Raw genomic sequence first — 23,066 nt, forward strand, 5'->3', positions numbered from 1 at the left:
AGGAATGACACTATATTTTGAGCCTTAAATGAAATCTTGGCTTCCTTTCTGAATTCTTTTGCACTCCAGAGTGTCGTCTTTGGATGTATCATTTTGAGGTATTTTCTTTCAAATAACTTATCAAATTTGTGTTTGATAAAGAAACTGTTAACATTAAGCTTCTTCTCAGCTTCCATCAGAATGCTTATGTGCGAGAAGAGGCAGCTCAATCTTTTTTAACCCTATGTGGTCTGGATTTTCATGTCACTATTATTAAACCAACACTCTCTCTCTCTGCTTGTTCTCTCTGCTATGTACTGGTAATCTGGCAGAATTTCATCACCAAAACCCCCTACATATTAGCAGTTTTAAGTTTAGATTGGAGTCCAGATACTGAATCTACATCAGGGCCTTGAGGCAAACTCTAGAGTTACTTAGTTGAATTTTGCACTGGTTTTTCAGTTTGATATAAAATGTCCTGTTTACCATGTAGCTGGAACAAAGTGCCAAACATACAGCTTTGTTGTTCCATGCTCCCCATGATAGTATTTAACGGATAAATATTTATGTACTTTGCACCAGTTGCTAAATGTGCCGTTAAGTTTTCTCTAGAAAGTAAAGAAGCAGATCAACGACAGAAGAGCACTCTGAACCCAACATTATGTCATTTGTAGGACAAGACTTTAGGTTCCTTGAGCCTTGCTTTGTGGTCCATAGGGACTAATTTTTTTCTCCAGACATTCAAATTCAGGTGTCCTGTTTCAAACACCTGAATTCTTTGTTTGTTTTGAAGCTGTGGAATCATAAAAATGTCCCAAAAATAAATTTTACCAAGCCCAGACTTTGGCTAGCATCTTATCCAAAGCTGTTCCCAAACCAATGACTATGCAGCTAGTATGGTGGATGTTTGGTGAGGAGAAATTTGTAGAATTATATATATATTAGAGTAATTTTTACACTAACACTATCATAGAAACACTTGGAGAGCAAACAGAATTTCTCACTTCCCCAGACTGACATGGAAGTCTGTGGTTTTGGATATGTCCTGTAGAGAAGAATATTCATATACACAGAGTTAATCCTGTGGCTCTTTTGAAGAAGAAAATGAAGAAGGGACTTGAAACTACAGAAAATAGGCTTAGCGCATTTAAATCCTGTTCTTTCAGCATTGCACAGTTAGAAATTTGAAGCTTCCCCCTCCAGTTGTGGAGGGTTAACAGCCAGTTACTCTTCTGTCCCCCCCAGCCAGCATGTCCAGAATAAATTGAAACAAAAGAGGTTGTGGCCAAACTGAAGCAGCACTATAGAAAGCATCTGAATTTATGTTTGTGTAAGAAAGTTCAGGGTTGTTAGCTGGATGCCAGACTAGGAGAGGGTGTTCTGCAGTGTGTGAATGTGAACAACAGTGTCTCACGGATTCGCCTAGAGATACCAAGTTATTTACTGCATTACTCTGCTCTGTTTGTCATCTTAGCATGGGCCATGTTACCACACCCTGAAGAGGACTTGCTTCTCTAACCATCTCTAATCCATCTTGTGTTAGTTGGTAGTAGCACAGCGTCTTGGCCAATTAACTTCTGTTTTGAGAGGGTACCTGAACAGTGTGAAATTCAACCCCACTGTGGAATATGCTTCAAAGTGCAATGCATTAGAAAACTGATGTCAAAAGACCAAACAGGTATGGAGACAGAAAGAAACAAGCTAGGGGGATGACGGAGCTAATCCTCAGGGAACTGAGCTGGGTGTGAGAAGGGAAGAAGTTGTATAAGGATATTTTAGAGTTCTGTGTGCCATGATTAAATAGGCAAACTGAGAACAACAACCGTGCTATGGGAATCCTTGTGGGAAAAGGACAAGAATGAAATATTGCTGAGAAACACCAAGAGGTCTCACTAATACTGCGCTGGCTCTTCCTTTTCATTAGCAGTCAAGAAAGCACCAGTGCATTGTGCCTGAAAAGCTCAAAGAAAAAGGAGCCTCAAGAGTAACCTGTCCTATATTTTATTTTAGGATTTTTTCAGCAAATCTGATCCTTTTCTGGAGATTTTTCGGGTGAATGATGATGCAACCCAACAACTTGTTCACAGGACTGAGGTAAGGAATAGAGTTGAGTTTATTTTCCAAGGACACAGGTGAGTTGTCAGGAGCCATAGTTTATGCTTCCTGTGTCACAAAGGGAAGTGTTTTTAAATGTGGTGTGCAAACACCCACGTTTAAAAACATTTCCTAGTGTTATACTCTAGTATAATTATTAACTAATGGGCATCAGGTCTTGACTTATGCACCTTATGGTAAAGGAAGATGATACTGAAGCCAAAGATCCAAATCCAATTAAACTGGCAGATACTCTGTTTGGAAGGTCAGGAGATATAAATATTAGATTTAGCCAAAACCAGGCTACAGGCTGTATCGTGTTTTCCCATTAATACTATGTTGCTTCTTCCCCACCTCCTCCCAGGTTGCTGGTGCTAAAGGGATTGTAATCTGAGTGCTTTACATTTGTTTCTTATGACCCAGTGACATTACTGCTCTGTGGTAATGACTGGCACTGTCTTTAGAAACGGCATTTAGGTGTTTAGGGTGGAGCTGTGGCAGGTGTTAGGGGTTATAAGGCTGTTATGGATTCCATAAAGTTTTCTTAGCAGGGCAAACTGTGTGCCTGTAAATTGAGGTTGCCCATCCCCATTGCCCAGTTCTGCGTCTCTATTCCATGGCTTCCAGTTCAGTAGTACAACCTTCCCCTTGTGAATTATCTCCCACTGAGGCGTGGCAGTGCTGGAGCAATGTTTGTAGCATGATCTGTGGGTATGTATAGGTCCATTTCCCACTTGTGCCTTTTGAGGGCTTTCCAGAGGAGGAGTGTTGCAAACTGCAGGTTGCTCAAGGGCTCATATCCCATGGATGTAGTTCTGAAAACGCCAGCTGAGCTCTGCTTCCTTCTCTTGCTGGTGAATGTACTATATTGAGAATTGTGGCTCTTGTTAGCATTCTGCTGAGAGATGTGGAAATGTTAAGGGTTCTCTTTCTTCTTTTCACTCACAGGTTGTGATGAATAACTTAAATCCAGCATGGAAGACTTTTAAAGTGTCTGTAAATTCTCTGTGCAGTGGAGACCAGGATCGCAGGCTAAAGGTCAGAAGTAATTCCTATTTTTTAAATAGTTTTATTCATAGAAAACAAAAGTTGGTCCCTCTTCTTCAACTGTAGATTGCTATTCTGCACTTCCATCTTCTTTGATGGAAAAGATGATCACACAGCTGCGTTATGATTACCATAATCAAATTAAGGATGCAGAGAAGTGGTAATCCACTGTAATCAGTAGATTATGCTCTATATTTCTTGCAGTAACCTCAAAAAATAATGGGACTGTTTTTCCCAATCAGTTGGATAATTTGACTCCATCATCATTTAACTGGTGAAAGTATATTCATGGGAAGTGGCAGCCCTACCACAATTTTAACTACTATTTTCTCACTTCTGTATCTGGAGGCCTCCTGTAAAAGAAACACTGAAATAAGAGATTTGTTATTATACTTGAAGAATAGGATGGCCACAAAGAGTCATGTGCCATAGTAATGAAAGTGTTTCTAGTCAAGGGAAAGACAGATGATTGGGAACTTGGAGCTTTGTGTAGAAAAAATCATCTTCTTTTGGCTAATTTGGCTTAAATCAAGGCTTTATATGATTGTTTATATCTTCTGATCAGCTTTAAGGCTAATACTAAATTAAACAACATCAAACAAAGAGCACTGGTCCCCAGTGTCTATTCAGACTCTTAGACCTGATGAAAGGATATTGAACCTGAAAGTATGACTATTTTTTTTTCTTACTGTGCCAAATTGCCTAATAGAATTTTATTTTGTCACTGCCAGCATTTCTTCTTTCATCATTATAGCTGCAAAATCCTGCAGAAGGGGTGTTGTCATTTTTCGCTTAGGATGCTGCAGGATGTGCTATGCAGATAGAAAAAATAAAATGCTGGTGTGGATATGTTACAATACATGTCACAGATGAGTGGAAAGGGCAAAAAGCAGTCTTATGAATGATTGGATTGTGGTTTGCCCTGTTATTATGGAACAACATATAAATTTGAGACAAGAGATGGATCAGATTTCTGCTACTGAAATGAAAAGCAGAATTAGCACAGCACTGCCTTCATCACATGTGGCCTTTAAATCACTTAGGTGAGAAAACCTAGGAAGAGAAGCAAACAAAATTGTGAAGTCTCGAATGTGAGAACAAGTGGCAAGTCCATAAGGGTAGAGGAATGAGGTTCTGCAGGGAGAAAAATGCTCTTGTCTCTTTGAAATTGAGGTGAGAAGGTATGAGAAAGGCTCAGATTTCAGTATGGGCAGGCAAAGATGGGTCTGGGAATAAAGGTGGTCTTTTGAGCTATGAGCAGAGACAGTAGTCAAAATTGTGTGCAGATGAACTACCAAAAGAGAGGCTGAAAAGGGAGAAGTGAAGAGGAACAAGAGTAGTCCCTTAGGACTGCCTGTAGAGAAGATATGGGGAAAGTCAGTGAAAGAATGGCTGAAGAAGAAAACCAGGGCAAAAGCCATGGGTCTTGTGAACCTATTGAGAATTTTCAAGACAGTCTTTTTTTTACCTTTTTTTGGGAGAATACGTGTTTTTCGTTTGTGTATGCAAGTATTTGTAGACCTGCTTTAGATACCTGAGTATTTGCCTGAGGCTACAGTTCAGTCATTTGCAGTAAATCTAAAAGTACTAAGATTTGCATCGGATCATTCATGAGTACAGGAATATTTTAAAACTAATTATGGTTGTAAAATAAAAAAAAAGCTTGATACTTATTTCAAATTCAGATCCTTTATAACTTTTGGTGCGTGTAAGAGAAGGCTGTTATGGTAGAGCAGCTACCCAAATCAGTTGTATTTGAGAGATAGCATATAATACTTGTCAGATAATCATTTGCTTCTTTTCTATGTGGTCTATAACCTAGGAATTGGATGGCAGCTAGGACAGAAGAGTGAAAATGATAAGAATTAGAGAGATGAAGTGTCTGTGACTGGTATAGCACTGTATGAATGTTTATACTTTGATTTACTTTAATTTTACTTTGATTGACTGAGCATTCCACTCTCTGCATTACCGTATTTTGGAACATTTGACTTCAGTTGCTTTGTTTCACTTCATAAAATATATAGCAATATGTTACTGCTAAGTGGTGGAAGAGTTCCCTGTGCCTTATTTAATGGGGGGGAGATTTAGTGTATTCCAGCTGCCTTGCTGAGCACCAGCTTCTTGCCAAGATTGTTTGATCACTGTGAACAGTAATTGCATAAGGCTGGGTAGTTTTGTGTCTCTTCCTGCTGTTAGTTTTTAACATGCTCTGGAAAGCATAATCTAAGTTAAGGCTTAAAGAGGCACCAGAAGGGCTCGGAGGGAACTACCAGCTTGGTGAAATTCTTAACTGCAGACACCTTGCAATTGTGACTACCTTTGGTTTGCCTCTGTAGGCTATTTGGAACCCTGGAGTCCTGGCCCTTCATCTCTGCCACTGAAATCACATGGGTTCTGAATTTACTGGTCAGATTTTTGTTATGGGGAATGAGGATTAACATGGGAAAAGTACCCTAAAACAACCCAAAGAAAGTTCAACGTACAGGAAATTTGCTCTTCATAAGTCTTGCATCCAAAGCAGTCTTTACACTGTCTGGGCGTTTGAAACTTTCTGGTTTAAAATGTCTGTTTAGAAAGATAAGTCAAGTCACTAAAATCAAAGCAACCAATAGTTAGGATCTGCCTCAAAAGTCTTTTGCTAGCATTCTTTACAAAGTCTGGTAATTTGAATTCCTTATAGGCTTTTAAAGAAAACACTAATTTTGCTTTATTTAGCTGTGGTGCAGAGAATAATGAACATTTTATTCCTCTCAGGACACCTTGTAAAACTTCATTACAATTATTGCTGCTCTAGGCTTTATTATGAAAAGGATATATTAGATTTACGAACCTACTGAGTTTTTCTTCCCACATACTGAAACCGTCCAAGAAGTCTGGTCACACTTCAGTGCCAATCATACCTTCTTTTAATGCTAACAGGACAGACAATTAGTGTATGCATTGAAGTGAACAAAATACCTCTTTGATCCAAAAGTAGTGCATTGCTTTTCTAATATGTAAAGAGTTTCAAATCAACAGTAACTACTGACAAATCTGAGTGAGGATTGTACTTCTTCTGAGGGCAGGTTTTATCCAAGTCTGTTGTGCTGAAGGTCCTTTAAATTGTGAAACTTTGGCATTCAAATCTGGTTTCAGCATGTGAGTTAAGTTGCCGTCAAGGGTTTATCTGAAGTACCAGATTGTGTTGTGGGTATTTTCAGGTAGGGATCATCTACTGCCTGCCCATTCTAGTAGTTGCAGTCTTTCTAGAGGAGTCCTGGTAATGTACACAGAAAAATTATCTTTTTTTGTTTTGGTATTAGGTGCTGTTATACTTGGGAAATAAATGCCTAACAAGGTGTTGGTTAGGCAAAGGCAAAACAGGGCATATGACACAGAATAATTCTATCTTCTGCTGAAGTTGCATGGAGAACCTCCCCAAAAGAAGTTCTGTTTACAAGGAAAAGTAGGAAAGGAAGCAAAAAAGAGCTGGAGTAAAAGTGTTGCTGAGGTAAACTGATAAGCTGCTAGGAGAGTGGGAAGCACAGGTCATATCTGTATAGAAAGCTCTTTCCATCTTCCGCCTACCTAGGGGAAATTTTCAGAAGAAGCACGTCCATTAGATGTTTTTCTACCTTTCAAAAATCTGTATGTTGCAACTATATCATTGCTGTGAGTTTGTTTATTGTTTCAGCCCTGTGCAGCCCAGATTACAGGGGATGATCCCGATGAAACTGTGCATGTGCAGTTGTGAGTGGGGCACACAGCCATGGTTACCGGGGCTGTCCCATACATCGCTTTATAAGGCCTCTCTCTGTGTGTATGAAGGGCTCTTTGCAGCCTGAAGCCCCCAGACAGTACTGTTACTTTCTTTTGGTAACCACAGGAAGGTTGCCTCTTCTTGTGCACTTCTCATGAGGTTAAAACCTGGTTCTGCCATTCTTCTCTGTTTTCTTTTATGTCCAGTTGACTTCCTCGGCTGTGTCCATTCGATCTGTTGGAGCTGTGTCGTCGCACATGAATTATGTTTGGTTTTCTGCTGAGTACTCTATTTCCATATGCTTGTAAGCCCCAGTGTACCTATGATGCTCTTAGTCCTAGTAAGGTGCACTCAGGACTTTAAAGGTCGTGTGACTTTCAGTATATTTCCGCACTGAGACCTTGATAAATAGGTCCCTTTCCAATGTGAATTTTCACAGACCATGAATTTTCTACTTTTTTTTTGGTAGGTCATTGTTAACAAGGTCTTCTTGAGAGACCAGAACTTTGCTTAAATTAGTAATCTATGCAGTGCCTCTCCTGCCTTGTTGATACCATTATATAATGTGAACCTTGTTGCAATATTAATAGAAGAAGCTCCACAGCTTACAATAAAGATCTTGATATTATTCTGCATGTAAATAGATAATCACTTTATTTTAATTTTATTAATTAAAATCATTGCATGAAAAGTATTTATTAAAATAATAATCTGTTCCCCAGTGTCTGCTATGGCATTTTTGGGGGTGGAATGTTGGGTCTTCTTCAGACAGTTGTAATTTTCTGTTTCCTTCTGATTTCTTGAAAGTGTTGACTCTTTCATGCAAAATGATGGATCATTAGGGGAAGAAATTGCTTCTTATAGGTCTGTAAATGTATTATCTGCTCCATTCTGAGTTAAGGAAAAGCAAATAGCAGTGGTTATTTTGATATTCTTTGAGTTATTGCTGCTGTGTTCTCTAGATCAATAAGTTTTCAGTGATCTTTAATACTTGACTACAGCTCTGCTTATACAGGTATATTATAAACTCTAATCCTTCAATAAACCCTCATCTGAAAATCTCTGAAGGCCACTAGTGAAAGTAACTGAGCCGAACCTTTGAAGAAGACTAAGTAAAGCTTAAAATACAAGGAATAATACATTCAGACAAATCCATTAGTGCTTTTATTCTTTCACAGTTTAGCTGTCAGAGTGTTTGAAGCACTAGTATGGAAAGATACAGTTTGCGGTCAACAGCAATAATTTCTGCAGGATTTTGAAAAGCATGTGGCTTAAAAGGCGATTCAACCAGTGTCAAATGATGATTAGATAGGCACAAACTGAAGGATTTTTTACTGTTCCATAAGAGAAGGCTCATTTATTGTTGCTGTTTTCTTTGGGCATTAAATTCCATGTAGAAAGAGACTGGCACCAAGAACAAATTACAGCACAGGCTAGACTCACTGGTTATTTACTTGATTGGGTGATTTCAGTCATACTTGATTAACTAAGCAGTTCTGCATTTTCCCTTCAATTTACTCACCATATTAATGCCAGTGGAGCCAATCATTCTCTGCTTGCTTACCCTGGTGTTGTTGAAGAGGTATTTGCATATGGAGTCCTTCTTGTAGAAAATGTTCAAAAATAAGAAAGGGGGACTCAACCTTTACATGCCTTTAATATGAATCAAAAGATGCTTTCAAATTTCTTTTTCAGTAAGTTGTTTCCTTTTCATTAGGTTAGAGCATTTTCCTGGAATGTGTAGAATAATTGCCTCACTCTTGGAGAGTGCAGATCTTTCTTTATAGTCTGAATAATATTTATTTATTAGCCACTTCAAGGATATTATTGTGTTGTGAATTTTCAGCAAAGTTCTTATAGACCTAACTGTGCAGCTGATAATTTTGGATAATAAAAAGTTCCTTCTTGGTGGTGAAAAGAAAAAAAAATAGGCTTATATATTAGGATGAGGTGTATATTTAATAAGCTAAGAGAAATATTTGTTTAAGTTCATACTGCTTCATGAGCGTAGGAGTTTTAATACAGTCTTCAGAGAGAATGATGCATTATTTTGAGGATTATTATAAAATTAAACAACACACTGTGAAAGGCAGTTTCTGAGACCTGCTTGCATAAATACCATCAAACCTTCATTTCAAGTAAATGTTTCTTTTCCTTTCTCTTTCATATTCCCCTTGCTCTCTCTCCATGAGAGAGAGAAGTGCTACCACAGGCACTTATTAAAAACTTAAGATGCCTATTTCATAAGGTCTACAGTGACTGTGGGGAATTTGCTGCAACCACTCACCCTGTTTTCTGTTTGTGTTAACCTATAATTTAGCAATTGCCTTATGATATGAGTGCCTCCTGAATTGAGTAATTGTAGCAGTGTGTTTGGAACCCTGATTTGTCTGAGCACGTCATGGACTGACCTGATCAATCTTCATAAACTCTGTGCAGGTGGAGTGTAAGATTTAAGATCACCCTTAAAACAAACCTGATTAACTCCCTGTGTTTGTGATCTCATCTTCCAGATTCCTTTCTTTTTTTTTCTCTTGCCTTTCCTTGGTTGTATTCTTGATAAAGCAGCTGAAGATTCTGGGGAAGAAAATACCATATTGCAGTTAAGATTTAGGAGAGAGAGTCAAGAAATGAGCTTGATCCCATATTTGTTGAAGTCAAGTGAACTCATTCCGATGACTTTAATAGCCACTAGTTTGTTCTCCATTATGGGAATTGCTGGATATATAGCGAATTAACTGTCAGATGAATTAATCTAGATTTGGGTTAATTGATGTTGGTGAAGTGCTTTGAAGATGAAAGTACTCTCTAAATAACAAGTGTTGTCACAATAATTAAGGGTCCAAGTGAATTGCTCAAGGAGAGATCATCTGATACTCAGTGGTTAAAAAGAAAAGAGCTGATATTCACATCTCCAAGGAGCTGGGCTGCTGAGAAAGGTGGCAGAGGGTGGTAGAAGGCTGAAGAGCTGGTACATTTAAATAAAATGGACAGGGTAGCAAGAGACAGGGTCTTTCTACCAACCATTGGATGACTCTGATAGACCAAATTTCAGAGTTCACCCTGTAAAAGGAAATTTTTACTTCCAGTTCTTTACCAGAACTCCCAGTCCATGACCTTTTGTGTAGAAATGAAATTTCCCCCTGACCTTGCAAGGAGCATTCATAGTTTGAAACAAGGGCAGAGAGAACAACAAACAAACAAAAACGTTGTGTATGTTTGTCTGGATTAGGGGATCTGAGGAGTGTTTTCTCTGTTTCTCTTTCACAGATAAGAGAGGATTGCCTCCAAATAATTTGTACATTGCATTTCTTGTGAGCTTCTTTCCAGTTGCTTACTGCCTCCATGGTTCCATCCCAAGGCAAATAAATACAGGCTTCCACAGCTTTGCTATGCAAGTCATCAGTATGAGAAATGTTTTGAAGGGCTCTTTCTCATTGTCTTTGAAACTGAGTTTTAATCCCCTGAAATGAAGCAGAGGCTCATATAAGTGCTGCTGACTGTAATCCAAATCAGTGGTCTGGTTCCTTCACAGGGGAATAGCTGATAACATACTAAATCCCATCCCTGGGACCATTTAAAATGAAACAAAGCACAGCCCTGGTAATGAGGATCGATTCCATACTGGAGGGTGGGCATATAGGATGCCAATTAATTTAATGACCTCTACATTCTTCCCAATTTTCATATCTCTGTGTTGATAGTGCACTTAACATCCTTACAGACCCCAGAATTTAGTGAAGCTCTGCTTTCACTAAACCAGATCAGGATTAGGCTTAGCTGTAACCTTGTAAAGCAGCTGAACGCTGTAGTGAGAAAATTTTAAGTGTTGCATATCTTAAAGAAAATCCATCATTTTCCTGCCTTTGTGTCTACAGGACATTTTACTGTGTGACTTACAGCATCCGATTATATTAAAAATGGAAGTCTAACCAGTTTTTCATATTCTTTTTTTCATTTCTTTCCGATGAGATTGGAAAAAATAGGGAAGGCAATTTCTAGATAATCTCATTTCAGTCTCTTATAAAGTAACAAAGCCTCACATTGGCTAGCATATAATCAACTTACAAAGACCTTTGGTTTCTTTCCAGATGTATTTTTTACTGTGTAAATTGAAAATTAGACACTCATGGAAATTCTTTCCTTGTTGTTAAATCTTGTAATAAATATAGTCTTTGCTATGAACTACATACTTTAAACAGAAAGCTTGCCTTAAAATTCTACTCATAAATTGTATGTGATAGTTTATGCGCTAACATACTGCCACACAAAAATGGTTACATGGTGCAGATAATAAAATATGTGTATTTTAAATTGTAGTATTCTCAGGGAGCATAGCAGAGTCAACTTTTAGGCAAAATAATACATTTGTTTTAAAAAAATTAGAATTAGTATCTTCAGGGGCCTAATTATAAATTAATGTTTGTGATGTTCAAGGCATTACTAGGGCAGAAATAGGTATTAAGTGTGTCTGAATGCAAATATTTTAGAAGATATCTTATTACACAATGGTTACATGAAAAGTGTGAACTTTGAAATATGAACTATTTCACACTGAAAATAGGTATTTAACCCTTCTGTACACAGTGATCTCACCTAACGCACATTCTGTTAAAATTTAGATCTGCATTTTTAGTTTACTAAAAACGTGTTTTCCCCCAGCTAGATGCTACACACGTTTTGTAGTGTCTGAGTATGTGTGTAATGTATATGCACGTTACATAATGAGTTATGTTTTGCAATAAAAATGCTTTATCTGCCTTACCAAATCTAAATTAATCACCCTAAATTAAGCATGGTTGACATGTGTGATGGTTCTCCCAATGATTTTGAAATTGCTTAATGGCAGTGCTCTACAGGGTTCCATGAAAAAATTGCCCTCCTTGTGATAATACCAGAAGAAACCAAGGCTCCTGGGATCAGAGATGTCAGTGTGTTTCTGCATGGTTGTTGTTCTGCTAGTGTGTTACAGCTGCTAAAGCATGCCAGGGATGTTTTGCCACAGTGTTTGTTATCACTAGCTCAGAGCTTTGAGCAGGATTCGATTTTAGGATAAAGCTTCTTTGTGACACCTTCATCCCAGTAGCCCTCAGACAAAGAGAAGTCAAGAGCTGCTTGTTCACTAGGGACAGTGGAGTTATTTTAATGCCCTGCTTGCCAAGAGCAATGCCACTGGTGTGTTCTTCAAGAAGCCTTGGAGGATGGTGTTCTCTTGGCCCCTCATCTGCTGAGTTGCTGCTGTGTAAGCCCCAGCTCTTGTGCTCTTCAGGGCCCCTCACTGACCAGCCAGCTGAGGTGCTGCAATCCTTTCTCCTTTCCATGTGGGTGTTTCCACCACGCTGTTCATAGAAGTTGTGCTCAACAGAATTGTTCAAAGCTTGGTGTATTGAGATCATTGCTGCCACAGAACACCTCAAAGGATGTGCAAGCTATTTTGAGCATAAGACTTCTCTGTGACCACAGAGATGTTTCATGTCCTGAGCATGACAGCCACTGTATCTGCTTTGCCTGAGATTAGCAAAATGATAGTGTTTCCTTTCACAAGTATACTAATCCTTCCTCTCTCGAAAAGCACATGAATTGCCCATACATGCTTGAGTGGAAGAGAAGGTAATGTTAGAAATCATTTCTACAGACTGTCAAGTCTTCTAGTTTGCTTTTAGAAGAGATGATAAAAAAAGCCTATGGCTGGCCTGTCCCATACATACACTCCAAATTGCCTTGGTCTGAAGTTACAATATAGGAAAAACATCAGCAGTTCATCTCTTAGACAACTCTAGATAGCAAATGCCTAAGGTCTGTTTAGATCTACTAATCACCTCTTACATTGTTGACCATTACATTACTAGCCTAGAGTTCCTAGTGAGTCTCCTCATTTATTTTATTTCTGAAAAATTCAAGGATTTGTTGATAGTGGTTTCTTTTCTATGGTAGGAAAAGATGAAGAGGTAGCTCTGAATTCATGAATGACTTGGGGGAAATGATGAGCAAGTGGTTTGATTATTTGTCCTCAGGGCACATGGACTTGAAAATCACTATGACCAGGCACAAAGGAAGTTCTCTTTTCTGTATGACACAGTTCAGTGATGGGATAGGGATATGTTGTCAAAGAATGTTGGGAGGCCAAAATCTGTCAATATGCTAAAAATCTGAGTAGACAAATTCATGAATGGTTATTGCATTCTGCCTGGCTTTTAACAGCATCTATTAGATGCTTCTCCAGCTTCATGAGAAAGCAAGGTTGTTCACTGCCAATAACTGTGAAAACGTGGTGAAGTAAAGAGGAATATCCCTTCCTCTAGGTGTTCACTAGCATCTGACAGAAAGATGATACTGAGATGATACTGGTACCATGTACTTTTATTATTTTCTTATGAATGAATGCTTGGAGCATTCATAAGAATGATGAATGCTTGGAGCTTTCAAAATGAAATTTAAACTTCATTTTTCATTGATTTTCATGTGAAAAACCTCTAAATAGTTAGGGCTTCATTATCTGAGAAACTGTGCATATTCATAACAAGGTGGTGTGCATACTGCTGGTAGGTCATGCCACAAGGCTTTTTTTCTGCTCCAGTAAAATTTTATAAAAAGGTGAATGCATTATTTAGAGCTGAAGTGTGTCTAGTTTGCTGTGTATAAACACATAGATAAGCCAGATAAGCCAGTCTAGTCCTTTACTATTCGGTGGCAGCAGCAGTAGAGCATAGGGAATTCTGTGTATGCCTTCAAATACTCATCCTGATTCAAATACTGACCCTGGTTACAGATGCACAATCCTCTGCTGCCTTCCTTTCTTGTACATATCAGCTTATACATTTTTCATAAAAATACTGGCCTTCAACAGAATCCCTGTTTGATATCAGCTACTTCTGTTTTTTTAATGAATCCATTTCTAGTTGCAAGCAAAACATCTGAGAGTCTGGTGACTAGATGTCTGGAAAGGTTTATTTTTACAGGCTAATTGAGAAGTAGGCTACTCACGTTAGGGAGATGCAATTGTTCTCTTAGACAGACAACAGTGTTTCAGACCCTTGCACTTCAAAATATTTGAAAAAATGCTTTATTAGAGTCGTACCAAAAATGAGTTTTTGACCAGGATAAAATATGGGAGTAAAAAAATTGCCAATTTTCAGATTTTAAGAGTATTTTCTTCATAATACCACAAGTATTATTCATGAATAAAACGGAACTGGGTCGGGGTCCTTGCTTCAGATTGATGATAAATATTATTAATAAATGAATTCTGTTGATCCAAGCAATGCTGAAAGTTATCACACAAATGTTTCATGATACTGCCACTAAGAAAGAAACCAGATTATCTGACAGAGATATGTTAGGAAGGTCTTTTGTGGGGAAGGTGTGTCCTTCCTCCCTAGGTGGCTGCTCCCCACCAGTTTGAGCTGTCTGAGAAGAGTCAGGATCCCATCATGGGGGACTTCACCTTGTGGTTGTCTTGGGCATGATAATAAATCCTATATGCTTTCCAGCTTTCTCCTGAGTGTGGGATCCCTGTGCTACAGTTCATATCTCCTCCATTCCTTGCCCCTCTCTGGGAGCCTTGCATGCTCCAGCTCTGACACTTGCCAGAGGCTGGCTGAGGTGGGGGAAGCAGAAGCATGACTTGGCTCGAGCCATTCCTCATGCCATTCTGGGTAGGAGGAATTCATGCAGGTTAAAGCTTCCCAGCTCTGGAGAGGGCAGAGGTGAAGCAGAGCGGGTGTGCCAGAGCTGAGCAGCAGAAGGTGCCACATGTGGTTAGAACTGAGGCTGTGGGACGCATCCGTCCCCAGTGTCGCGGTGGACATTTGAAACTGTGAGTCTGTTGCAGTGTCGTGTCCTGCCCCTGAAACCTTATCTCCTGCTACACTGAGGCTGTGTTAGGAGTGTGAGATAATGGCATTGCTCATCAGAATGCAGCGTGTGCTTCTCCAAGCAGACTTATGAATATGCAAAACTTGCACAAAATAATTAAAAATCACTAACTCATACTCATAATCATCTCATGCACATTTTAAAATTTAGAATTGTGATTTTAGTGGCCTAAATTTGTTTGTTCACAGCTCTTGTACCCTTAATCTCCTTAAGAGCTTTAAATCCTCTATACTACATAGCTCTAAGGTGACCTGCAAAAGTAAAACACAGGATCCTGGTAAAGTAATGTTCACTGCATGCTCTCCTGGTCTGGCTTGCTCCCATTTTCCTGGCTTTTCAGGGCATTAAGCATGTACTTGTAAAGTTGTTGACATTTGAGTTCTTTCCTTTGATCTTTAATGATACAGAAATAAGAGCCTGATCTGTCTTCTATACAGCTTCTTGTGCTGATTCCTTTGGCTGTTGATTTCCTTCATTCCTACAGAAGGCAGCACATCATTCTGTTCACCACTTTGTAACTGTCGCTGCCCTGTGCCCAGGGACAGGCTTGCCACCAAATTTAAGATCAAGATTAGTTGCAGGTAGGATATTCAGAGGAGCTTAGGAGATAAAAGCAAAGTTAAGGGAAAAGAAATAAGCCAAAGAAGGATACTCATTTGTCAGTCTTGTATAGAGTAGCATTCCTTCATAGGCAAAAAGCTGAGTTTTTTTGTAAAAGCAAGTGTTTTCTCTACAGGATATTACTTTCAAGCACTCTTTCATCTTAAAAGGCATGCAGAGGTTTGCCTGTGGTTTCTGTTTGGTTTGGTTTGGTTAGAGTTTTTTTGTTTGTTTGTTTGTATAATTTAATTTTTTAATATTTCTGTTTCAAAGAGTACAGCATCAGTGGAGACCGATACTGGAGTCAGTTCTGCTTCTGGTATTTTGGATGTCAGATATATATCCCCCAACTGCTGACGCAGGGATCCTTCACAACCCCAAACTCTACAGATTCCAGTGAATTCTGCAAAATGTAGCCATATTTTTAATACTGGAAGCTTCCCTTATTTGTTTTCCAGGACTAAGAAAAATGAAAAGATGCACTTTTTGTAAGTACTATTCCATAAACTGTTGCCAGGAAAGACCTCCTTCCTTCACTTTTCTTATTTATCTGTCCATCAATTTATGCTGTTCCTGGGATATCTATTGCTACAATATCTCAGTATTGCACAAGTTTTACTTGTCAAAAACAATCAGAACTACTGATAATTTTTCAAAAATATTGCCCTGCATCTTTTAGGAAAGTTTCCACAAAATCCAGTGATGCCAGGATCCCTCTGTGAGATTTAGATCTATGTGCTTCCACTTGCTATCATGGAGAAAGAGAAGCATCTGTGTAAGTCTGCAATAAGAGGCCTACAACAACAATCCCAAGAGCACTTAGTGAACAGTCTATCTATGCCAACATAATGCTGTGCTGAAGGAAAGCCACAGGATAATGGCAGATTTTTCACCCATCCTTTTTTCACCCATCCCTCTGCTCATACTGTCTTAATGCTGAAGATACCTCTTGCAAAACAGGCATAAATACAAAGGGCTAAAGTTGGTCAGGATTTTCATCTCGACTTTTTCCCCAAAACATGCTACTTGGTTCACATGAAACAATTTGAATCTATCACAGTTTTACCAGACTATTAATCAAAAGAAGTGCCCCCAAAAGTGAATGTCTGTATTTTTTGCTGCTCATGACAGTGTTTCATAGATAAATTTTCTTCTCTTGCTTTAAATTTAAAACTAGAATTAAAGCCCATTACTCTTTTAAAAATAATAATAATAATAATATTCTCTTTTTTGTAATTGGTTTGGATCAAACAGAGCAATTTGCTGAAATATATTTTTCAACCTTCAGTAAAGACATCATTTCCCAGGAGACTGGATGGTGGTGGGCTCAGGGTTACATTCCTGGGGAACAGGTAGTAGGAATTCAGCATCTTTGCTGTTCAGGTGCTTGATCCAAGCCCCCTTATGGTTTGCTGAAAACCATATTTTGGAGGAATACATTTCATATAAGTAAGATCTGCACCTCCCAGCTGTCACGTACGAAAAGAGGCCGTTGATTAATCATTTTAATTTTCTACCTGGTATAGTTTGTAACTGATGTATCTTGATTATATTCTGGGATTCTTAAATTACCTTGTAAATTTGGAATATTACTCAAGATGTTACACGGTCATTGGCTTTGTGATAAAACACTGTTTTCATCTAGAGGAGAGTGTTACTAAAATGAATGTTACAGCACTACAAGGAGCAACTGCATGTTCCATTTATCTTCTTTTCTTGCAATGGAGAAATAAAACCATATTTAAGCATGAATGATTTTATTCAATGAACATGAACAGACTGGTATATTGAAATTAATTGTGCTTGGAGTTTATAACAATGACTTAATAGATTACTTCTTTTATACTCTTTTACACTTTGATTTTCCAAAGGCTAAACAAGCTTCCTAAAGCTTCTCCTCCTTGAAAATAAATTTTTCATGTGATATTGCCATGCTAATAATAATTCCTTAGTGCCTTTTCCTGTTCTAGACCTGAGTGATTTTATCTATAAAAAAGATGTAGTAATTGCGGGAAAAAAAATAAAACAGCAAACTATCAACTTATTTTCTCTCCTTCCTCTCTGCCCCAATTAAAAAAACATGTTTTTAATTAAAATAGTCACTATCTTTCTTTCATAACCTTTCTTTCTAGCTTATGACCCATGTCCAGTGCATTGCAAATAATGAAAAGTTGTTCTCATTGACCATGCTAATCTTAAGCATCTTAGAGATGGACATTTGTTTCAGAACTCAGGAGTGTTTCTGGTTAAGCCTTGGTTTGGGGTTTTTTAAAACAGAAAATGTGCAAAGTCCTCTCACTCTGAACACAGCATTCAAACATCAGGCAGTTTCCTTGCTCATACTTTCAAGTTGTTTTCTGCTAAACCAAAATTAGTTTACAGCTTTATTTTTGATTTTTAGCCCACCTTTTCCTCTGCTCTCCGTACTTAACTCACAGAGACAGAAATAGCGACTTTTCAGCAAGACTCCCTTTTTCAAGTTGGTTTTCTTTTTGAGAGATCATGTGAATCTCCTTTTCCTTTGGAGTTTCCATTGCTGCATAGTGGTTTCCAAAAAGGGGTTAATTGTTTCATACATTTCTCAGTTGTTGACAATGGCTATCATATCTCAGTTAATGAAAGATAAGTGAAGCCCAATCTGTCAAAAAATACTTGACTTTAATAACTATATCTGACCTTATTCCTACATTACTTTGAATTATGTATCAAACCTGCTTTAAAGCAAATATGTGTCTGAGCATCACTCATTTACTGTTCTATTTCCACTGATAACTGAAGAAGGACAATCACATATCCAGAAAGGATAATATATTGTAATATTCAGGAATGATACCTTAACTTTTTCCTATCCATTTCTGTTTCAGTTCTGATATCATGGTTACCCAACATGATATTGGCACTTCTAAAGCATATTTTTTCCTCTGGATTTTATTAACACTGCGTTTACTTCCAAATCCCCTTCAGAATTCCTTAGATATTTTATCTACTGTATTAATAGCATGAATAAAGCACATCAGGGTAGTGACTTAAACCGTGGGAAGGTTTTCTGAGCTGGGATGAAATTGCCTTTTCTTCAAGCCTGGGTTTGTACTGAGTCTTTGGATTACAGACCTCCCGAAGTCTTAGGAGCCCCCCCCTGGAAAAATGAGAGTAATTATGTGGTCTTCTGCTACTGTTTTGGATCTAAATACCTATGAATGTATACAAAACTGTAGAACAATTTAGCCTGGAAGGGACCTTAATATTTTGAATTCAAAAGACCTTTTTAATAATATTTCTCTTAGATGAATATGTAGAACTAGAGAATGAATATGAAAGAAGTTGTTATCTTCAAGCCCTGTCCCTAAACTGGAAGTAAGCCTAAACCATGTGACTTTAAGTCTGATTCAAGTGCTTTTAACTGAAATTCACTGGAGATTTTTGCTAGGACTTTTAAAAAGTACCAATTATTTTTATGCACCTAACCTGAGGCAGTGTAGGAAGATTCGATTTTTCAAAGGGGTTCGTTCTCAGTACTTTTCTCTGAAAAATCTCTTGAAGAGTCTTAACTGGAGGAATCAATAGCTCAAGTCTCCAATGAAAATTTTTGTTTTGTGAAGCTATTTCTGTATCTCAACTTCATTATTTTGTCTAGATACACATCTAGGCCCCCTCTGAACTCAGTTGTCTGTTAAATTGACTGACTTGTTAAATTTTACAGAACAGAGGCAGAGATCATGTTTTCGGGTAGGGCCCAGTTAATTGCCATGTTTGATGAACTCCTGTGGTATTTTTCAGTTCTTCTGAAAGACAGGATCTTCTAAAACAGTGAAGAGCACATCACTGAAAGAGAGTTATGCTAATTGCATTCGATTTTGTAACTCTTGCTGGTATGTCATGGTAATAAATAACCATGTTTATGTAAGTGAATGGAAGATTATAGTTATAACCACTGGAAGAAGCTATTCCTCTTCTTTCCTGCTTTCTTATGCATTCGTTAGATGTATTTCTTTATTTCACAGTTTCAATATGTGGAACTAACAAATCTTCTCATAACACATTTACTTAATAGGTTTAATATTGAGCATTTATTCAGAGCATTTCTTTGAAAGATTTTGAAACACCCTCAAATGAATTATGTTGTGTACTTGTGATGTTGGAGCTGATTAATAAGAATACGTCCACCCTGGAGAGAACTAGAGAAAGCAAAGCCTAGACCCTGCCATTGTCTCAGGTAACACTGCAAAGCACCGTTGTCCAAAATAATGAATCAGATCTCAGCAGGTTACAGAACTAAAACAAATGCATAACATTTTTAAATACTATTGCTTACCTTCTGATCAGGTTTTGAAACTATTTCTTATATACAAAGACTAATTTTTATATGTCAGTTGAGATATAGTCACAGAACTCCAGGAGGTGAAGTTTAAAAATGTTTCAATACTTGGGACAAGTTGCAGCACACTTCTGGTTTAATGCAGGGACACCATCACTCAGGCTACATAGCCAAGAAGCTCTGCACCTTAAATCCATATTTTTCCTAGTGCCAGTGGATGGGAAGAGTGATAATGTGTACAGAAATAGCTTGACTGAGATTTCATCAGTGGTAGAAGCAGGGCTCATTGCCACTCGTGCCTGACACTCATGATGGCTGCTAAGCATCAATAGATGTTTTCCATAGATGAAGAGAGTTCTACCAGGAGAGATTGATTTAATTGAATCTGAAAATTAGTGGAAAAGCACCTACTTTGACAAAAATTTTCCTTGAGAAATATTTTAAGCAGGATGGGAAATTCTGGTTGAAATAGCAGAGAGAAAGAAAGAGAGGAAGCAATTAGCACTGCAAGAGTCCCCAGCCCAGAACAGCTGGCTGAGATGTGGAGAAGCCATTTGAATACAAGTTATTCACTTACTGACTAATTGCAAGCTGACTTTTCTGTTGAAGCAGATCCACATTGTATAATTAAAATGGGGAGAGTGAACAAGGGAAAGGCTGATGCCATCATATGATATTTAAATGTTTCTCTCTGATGTGGGAAACTCAGGTTCAAAACCTTGCCTTAATAAATATTTAAAGGTTTATGCAAAGCAAAGCAGCTTCAACAGAGAAGAACAAGAGAGAAGCACAGAGTAGAAGCCTGGAATAGTTTCCATAGCAGTGCATAAAGCCCATGCCTAAAAAAGCAGAGAAAATGATGGAGCAAGAAGTCAAAACGAAAAAGGCTCTTACCCATAGGCCAGAAACACTATCTTCTATTCCTTCCCTCCATCCCTAAAAGAAATATGTCCTGAGTTCGTCCTGATACAGAAGGAGGGAGTCTTCTGAAATCCTGAAAAACCGCTAGGGAGAGGACAACATTTTTCCCATGTTCTCATTAGAAAAGGGTTTCTTATTTACTAGGACAGGTGTAGCAGGCAGGATATTAGAGATATGCAGGATATCCAGGCTGTTGTCTAAGGACAGGAATTAGAATTATAGCATGAGGAGCCAACAAGTCTTAATAAAAATTAATCCCTTTAAGAGGAGCAGGTCTTGCTTGGAGCCCTCTTCATTAACATATCTGGAAAAAGTACTTAGGCAGCCTGATTGTTACTTTGTTTTAACAGATGAGTGAAACAAATCCACAGAAGTTAACTCCTGGCCCAAAATTAATCTAGGAGTTCCAGACAATGGATGTTGTGCTTAGGTACATACAGGTCATTTTCAGAATATGAGGCATTTTGTACATATATTTCCCGACCAAATGCAGCAGTATGATGATGAGAATTTAATGATGTATAATAAGTTGACATCTCTCTTTAAATGTCACCGAATGCAAGCTTGCACTTGCACAGTGCAATACTAAAATGAAATTATGACTTCAAAAATGAGCAAATACACTTTCAAGTCCGAGATCTGTTTTCAGTAATTTGAATCTCCATTAAGGACCATGCCAGCTCTTTATACACTATTGGAATTAAGCCTAACACTACTCTGTGAGCAGTCAGAAAGCAAAGTGTATGACAGATATTGAAGAAAATTCTGTCCTGTATGATGTTAGATTTTCTGGAATACAGATTTCTCTGAGCCTTGAGTACTCTCGGGCCTATTAATATTAAATGTTATTTACCTATTTCTCTTTGTATTTCCCGAGAGATTCTACCCTTGATTTCATCTTTCCACTTGTGAATCCCCACCAACTACTCAGTCTCACCTTAGAATCTTGACTGTTAACTGACTAACTGCTAAGCAAAAATATTTTTTCTGAATCCAAAGGTGGTCTACCAGGGATAGTTTATGTGGCTTTGGAATAATTGATCAAACTGGTTGGTGGAAGCTAGCTTACAGGGAGATTGACAGCTATTACTGACTTAAAAACTCTTCCCCACGGTACTGCAGAAAGACAATGAATCGAATTGCTGACATGCTGGTGCACACCTAGTGGAAATGAATGCTTTTGTGGGCTGTACACCTTGCATGCTGATCTCCTTGCCAGCAAGAGGTACCTCTTTTGAGTGCTCAGCAGAAGTCTCCTGGGAATCAGTGTCTTTGTACACATCAGAGTCATCACAAATTGGAAATACTTCTGTGTATGCATGTGAAAGAGAGAAGTCTGTGCTGACTGCAGAGCTTCAAAGGTTGGAGTGCTACGTTTGGTGATTTCGATTTAGCCACAGGTGTAATGTATTTTTCACATATGTTATAGCACAAAATAAGGTAAGTGGTGTTACAAGTTCCTTCTCTTTCCAAGTAGCTCTGTGAAGCCAGTCTCCAGCTTCCTGCCAGATCCACCAGAAACTTCTTGTTATCTGTACATAGGCTAGAGTCAGCTTTTAGGAGGATGGGATTTGTGTACCAGATGGGTTTCTGGTACACTGCTTACTCCTTTTGTAAAACATGAATATAGAATTTACACAATTTTACCAGGAGCAGGTAAGCAACATTTTCATTTCAGTAACATTCCTGAAAATATCACAGATTTATTTTTTCATCATTATATCTGCTCTTCATTTCATCCAATGCATAGCAGAATTAACTGCAGTGTGGCATCTGCTTTACTCCTGACCAGCTGCTTTAAAAATAGAGTTCTCACACTATTATGCTTGCAGTTTGGGTTTTTTTCCTCAGGTGTTCCTTCTGAGGGCCCCATCCAAAGGCCAGTGAAGGTCAATGGGACATTCTTAGCCGGTGTAAATTATACAGCTCCATTTACTTCAGCTAATGTTGACAGTTTGCATCAGATGATACCTCCCAGTCTTTACCTTAGAGAGAATTGTTTTTCCTATACATATATATATATAAGACTAGTATTAGATGGCATACTTTATATTCATAGAGTATGTCACTAATTAGGTTAGACTACTCTGTTCTGCCTGTCTCAGGAATAATGTTGTTTCATTTCATAATGACATAATGGTGCCACCTGCAGTCCACAGCCTTATACAAGTGGTTTCAGATAATGTGGCTCACAGTAATAAAGCACTGAACACACAAACAGGAAGGATAACAATAATCAGTTATTTGTAGAAGGCACTGCATTTTAAGAAGAGATGCTTTATTTCTGCTACCATAATAAGACCTTAAACTTCTCACTATTTTCCTTGAAAATGTAGTCACTGAAACCAAAATATTTGCCCTGGTGACTTGTCAGAGGCATCCAATAAAGCTCAGTACAGTATTCTCTGTAGCTCTTTTTGATACCAAGTGCTCTGGAACCTGCTAAGACACTTCATTGCAAATGTCAGTCCCTGTGCACGTATCACCAATAAA

The 23,066-nt window shown here is 38.2% G+C and overlaps 1 protein-coding gene across 3 annotated transcripts in view; it reads left to right on the forward strand.

The window, feature by feature from the left end:
* CPNE4 (copine 4) overlaps positions 1–23,066 on the forward strand; it is a 230,188-nt gene that overhangs the window by 139,816 nt on the left and 67,306 nt on the right. For all 3 annotated transcript variants that reach the window (XM_042043748.1, XM_042043746.1, XM_042043747.1), the window contains 2 exons: positions 1,990–2,073; positions 3,022–3,111. In XM_042043748.1, the coding sequence (XP_041899682.1) occupies positions 1,990–2,073; positions 3,022–3,111 (174 nt within the window). The remainder of the gene's footprint in view (positions 1–1,989; positions 2,074–3,021; positions 3,112–23,066) is intronic.

This window comes from Corvus kubaryi, unplaced genomic scaffold (assembly GCF_017639235.1).
Source record: "Corvus kubaryi isolate FWS band 111438036 unplaced genomic scaffold, C.kubaryi_AGA036_p1.0 37398, whole genome shotgun sequence".
Classification (NCBI taxonomy): Eukaryota; Metazoa; Chordata; class Aves; order Passeriformes; family Corvidae; genus Corvus; species Corvus kubaryi.